Consider the following 4,722-nt stretch of genomic DNA (forward strand, 5'->3'; position numbering starts at 1 on the left):
CTACATGACCTTCTTACACCATATACAAGAATAACCTCAAAATGGATTAAAGGCTTAAATGTAAGTCTCAAAATTACTATAAGAAAACAAAGGAAGTAAAACCTCAGATATTTTTCTTAGCAATGTATTTCTTTTCATATCTCTCCTCTGGTAAGGGAAACAAAATAAATAAACAAATGGGACTACAGCAAGCTAAATAGTTTTTGCACAGCAAAGGAAGCCATCAACAAACAACCACCCAAATGGGAGAATATATTCTCCAATGACATATCTGATAAGGGGTTAATATCCAAAATTTATAAAGTACTCATACTATTCATCATAGGAACAAACAATCTGATTTAAAAGTGAGCTGAATAAATACTTCTCCAAAGAGGACATACAGGTGGCCAATACAGGTATGAAAAGATGTTCAACATTGCTAATCATCAGAGAAATGCAAGTTAAAACCACAATGAGATATCACCTCATGCCTGTCTGAGTGGCTCTCATCAAATAAATCAACAAAGAATAAGTGTCGGCACTGTTGGTGGGTATGCATATTTGTACAGTTACTATGGAAAAAAGAATGGAGGTTTCTCAAAAGAAGTAAAAATAGAACTACCTTATGGCCCAGTGACTTCACTCTGGTTATATATCCGAAGAAATCCAAAACACTAATTCAAAAGAATATATGACTCCTATATTCATTGCAGCATTATTTACAATTGCCAAGATATGGAAGTAACCTAAGTACCCCAAAACAGACAGTAGATAAAGAATAGGTAGTATATATACACAATGGAATACTATTTGATCATAAAAAAGAGTGAAATTGTATCTTTTGAGACAGTATGGATGAATCTAGAGCAGCCGTGGGCAAACTATGGCCTGCGGGCCGGATCCGGCCCGTTTGAAATGAATAAAATTTAAAAAAAAAAGACCGTATCCTTTTATGTAATGATGTTTACTTTGAATTTATATTAGTTCACACTAACACTCCATCCATGCTTTTGTTCTGGCCCTCTGGTCCCATTTAAGAACACATTGTGGCCCTTGAGTCAAAAAGTTTGCCCACCCCTGATCTCAAATAAACTATGCTCACTGAAATAAGTTCAACAGAGAAAGACACATATCTAATGATTTCACTTATATGTGATTCTAAAGAACCAAATAAACAAACAAACTTGAAATAGATTAATAGATACAGGGAAAAATCTGATGGCTGCATGAAGAGAAGAGCACAGGAGGAGGGGAGGGGGACCGCTGCGTGAAAAAGGTGAAGGAATTAACCAATACAAGTTGGTAGTTACAAAATAGTCATGGGGATGTAAAATACAGCATACGGAATATCCTATATAATAAAGAAGTAATATGCAAATTGACCATCACACCCTTGCACATGATGGCTGCCCCCATGTGGTCAAAGATCGCTGCTCCATGTGGTCAAAAGATGGTCACCACAAGATGGCCGGCAGGGGAGGGCAGTTGGGGTCAACCATGCCTGCAAAGGAGGGAGGAAAGTTTGGGGTGACCAGGCCAGCAGGGGAAGGCAGTTAGGGGTGACCAGGCCAGCAGGGGAGGGCAGTTGGGGACAACTGGGCTGGCAGGGGAGGGCAGTTGGTGGAGATTGGGCTGGCAGGGGAGCAGTTAGGCATCGATCAGCATAGCAGTGGTATGGTTAGTGGGTAATCGGGCAGGCAGAAGTAGTTAGGGGCAATCAGACAGGCAGGCAAGTGGGATTGGGCCAACAGGGATCAGGCCTAAACCGACAGTCAGACATCCCCCGAGGGGTCCCAGATTGGAGAGTGTGCAGGCTGGGCTGAGGGACACACCCCCTCTCAGTGCACGAATTTTGTGCACTGGGTGTCTAGTAGTTCATAATATTGTAATAACTATGCATGGTGTCAGGTGACTACTTGAAGTATAGTAGGGATCTAGTTGTAAAGTATGTGTTATCTAACCACTATGCTATATATTTGAAAATAATACAAAATGATATTGAGTATAAACTACAATTGAAAAATAAATTATTTTTAAAATAAAAAAATCTATGATGTATAAATTACAATTATATTCTGATAATTATCAAAAATTACACAAATGGATAGATTGAAAAGATAAAATATACTTCTTCAGGCTTATTAGAACATAAAGTCATTTTTATAGATTACATATGTATAAAGACATTAAAAAGTTATTTTTATAGATTACATATGTATAAAGACATTAAAAAGTTATATGCCCATTTTAGATGAATTATGTCTAGTTACATGAAAGATATTTTTTTCATTAGATAGGATTTTCATTGTAATTTTATGCCCACCAAGCATCTGATCAGCTGATTTCCTCATCACGGAAAAGCAGAAACTAAAAGTAATAAATATAAGTGTCTGGTCTTTAGAAGGTTTTAACACCACTGTATTCAACGTTACAATTGGATTCTAAATTACAAGTGTAAAGAACAAATGGGTTATGAATAGTTTTACTCTACTTTAGGCTCTTCTTTTCTTAACTGAACTTAAACTCCAGTCAATAAAGCTTTTCAACTCATTCCCAGCCACCATTTCTGCAGACTTCTAGTCTCAAGTACAAATGCAACTCCAATCATAATGTTTACTACCTCCCATCCACTGCCCAGCCATGCTGTTACCTGGAACCAGCTTCAAGGCATTCTCCAGGTACTCATCTTCTGTGATAGGGTGACCATTTAACTCCAGCTCCAGGATGAAATCCCGTACGACCCAGATAAAGTCTGGAAAGAAACTCACAAACTCTGATGAATCTTCTACTCCATCTGGTGTAGGGGAGGACTTTGCCCTGATGAGTTCTGTCAGCTCTGCCACATAACTAGTACCTGGCTAAGGAAAATAAAGTTTCTACTCATAATTCCCACATTTCTCTGATTAAAAAAATATTATAAACACTCTCTTTTATTCTGGTTCCATTTGGTCTACCAAACGCAACTAAGTGAGAGGGAAGGAGAAACTGACTGGATCTCCATTCCCATTGAAGCCATGACACATGGGAGTTGGGTGCCTGGAAGGATACTGCAGCTGCTCCAGAGCTTGGTGGTTGATGGTGCTCAGGCTGTTGTAGACAAAGCTGCTACACAGAAGCACGGCCAGGGCAAAGATCCATGAGTCATTCTTAGGGTCACCCTAAAAGTACATCGGAGCAAGACATTTAGGGGTTTACCCATACAGAAATTCATTCAGACACTAAGTCTAACAGTCCTTCATTTTATTTCAGGTAACTTACTCACCATGCAAACAAGTAAGTTTGAAGATGGGCATAAATATACATATTAACTTTAACAATTATAAAGACATTTCTTGTGACTATGATTCTTTCATATATAAAAGGATTTTGTCATCACAGGGTTTTCTTTTTAATGAATTGGATGAAATAAAACAACCTATAAAAATAACTTAGTGCAGCACCTGGTGTGCTATTGTATTAAGTGAACGGTGTTAGCAAATATTTATTCTACATATATTTGTTGGTCATGAACTATATAAAATATTTCATAGTTAACATAACTGGGATGTATTCAAGAAATATTTATGGGAAGCTACTGAATATTTCTACTGTTGTTAAAAATAAAAAGCAGTTTAAAATGACAAATATTACTTTCATGATGACTACTTCAAAGCATGACAAACATCTATAGCTAGGAATATAACAAGGATAATATCTATATAATGCTGACATCAATATAACATATATAAGCATTGAAAACTTTAGCTATAGTAGTAAATGAATGGTGCGAGGGAAGATATGAACAAAAAAACTTGTATGCATATATGCACAAAACATGGACACTGACAATAGCATACTGAAGGCCTGCTGGGGGATAAGTATGGGGAAGAGGTGGTATATAGGAGGGGAAGAAGGAAAAAATATGTAATACTTTCAATAGTAAATATAAATTTTAAGAAGTATTAAGTTAAAATTTACAAGTCTAGCATAGAAGAACAGAGTGCTGAAAGATGAAAGATTTTATATAACATGAAGTCTTCCTCAGCATCTTGATTGAAAATTAAAGACTTAATAGGGTGTGAATTTGAATAAATGAAGGTATCCTGCAGGAGGGAAGACCCACAGAAGCAAAAGTAGACATAGCAGCACACAGATGCCTTTTCAATAAAAATAGAGTTATTTGATCTGACGTGGAACAGAGGGTAGGTCAAGAAGTTAAAGCTTGATAGTGAGCCTAGTGCAACCAGATGAAAGACCTTAAAGGAGGGGTTAATTTGTATAAAATACAGCAGGTCTAAATAATGGCACAACACAGAATTTTGTTTTATTATAAACACTGCCTAAAGTTGCTCCCCAGATCAAAAGTGGAAAATACCTAGAAAATTTTGGAATGAAATGCTGATTTGCTGATTTACATTCCAAAGCCCAATTTAAAAACTGATTATATTAAGAAGTGACACTTATGACACACAATAGGTTATTTAATCAGCAAGAGTATTTGATATCCTATCTAATAAAAGAGAAATATGGTATTAGCTGTACCTCCACTACCCTTCCCATTGGCTAATCAGGGTGATATGCAAATTAACTGCCAGCCAAGATGGTGGCCGGCAGGCAGAAGCTTGAAGCTAACATGAGGCTTGCTTGCTTCAGTGATAGAGGACTCCAAGGTTCCCCGCCTGCCTTGCCGGCCTCTGAGCCTGCAGTTTGAAACATTGTAACAAATATAGAAGCTAAACAAAACCCCAGAAAACCGCTTTC

General features: G+C 37.3%; 1 protein-coding gene across 2 annotated transcripts in view; it reads right to left on the minus strand.

Annotated features, from left to right (window-relative positions):
- LOC102759091 (guanylate-binding protein 6-like) overlaps positions 1-4,722 on the minus strand; it is a 30,514-nt gene that overhangs the window by 18,040 nt on the left and 7,752 nt on the right. For both annotated transcript variants that reach the window (XM_015561441.1, XM_006759895.2), the window contains exons 4-5: positions 3,031-3,140; positions 2,633-2,829 (exon numbers count right to left, since the gene is read on the minus strand). In XM_015561441.1, coding sequence (XP_015416927.1) covers positions 2,633-2,829; positions 3,031-3,140 — 307 coding nt within the window. The remainder of the gene's footprint in view (positions 1-2,632; positions 2,830-3,030; positions 3,141-4,722) is intronic.

The sequence above is a fragment of the Myotis davidii genome, unplaced genomic scaffold, assembly GCF_000327345.1.
Source record: "Myotis davidii unplaced genomic scaffold, ASM32734v1 scaffold1757, whole genome shotgun sequence".
Classification (NCBI taxonomy): Eukaryota; Metazoa; Chordata; class Mammalia; order Chiroptera; family Vespertilionidae; genus Myotis; species Myotis davidii.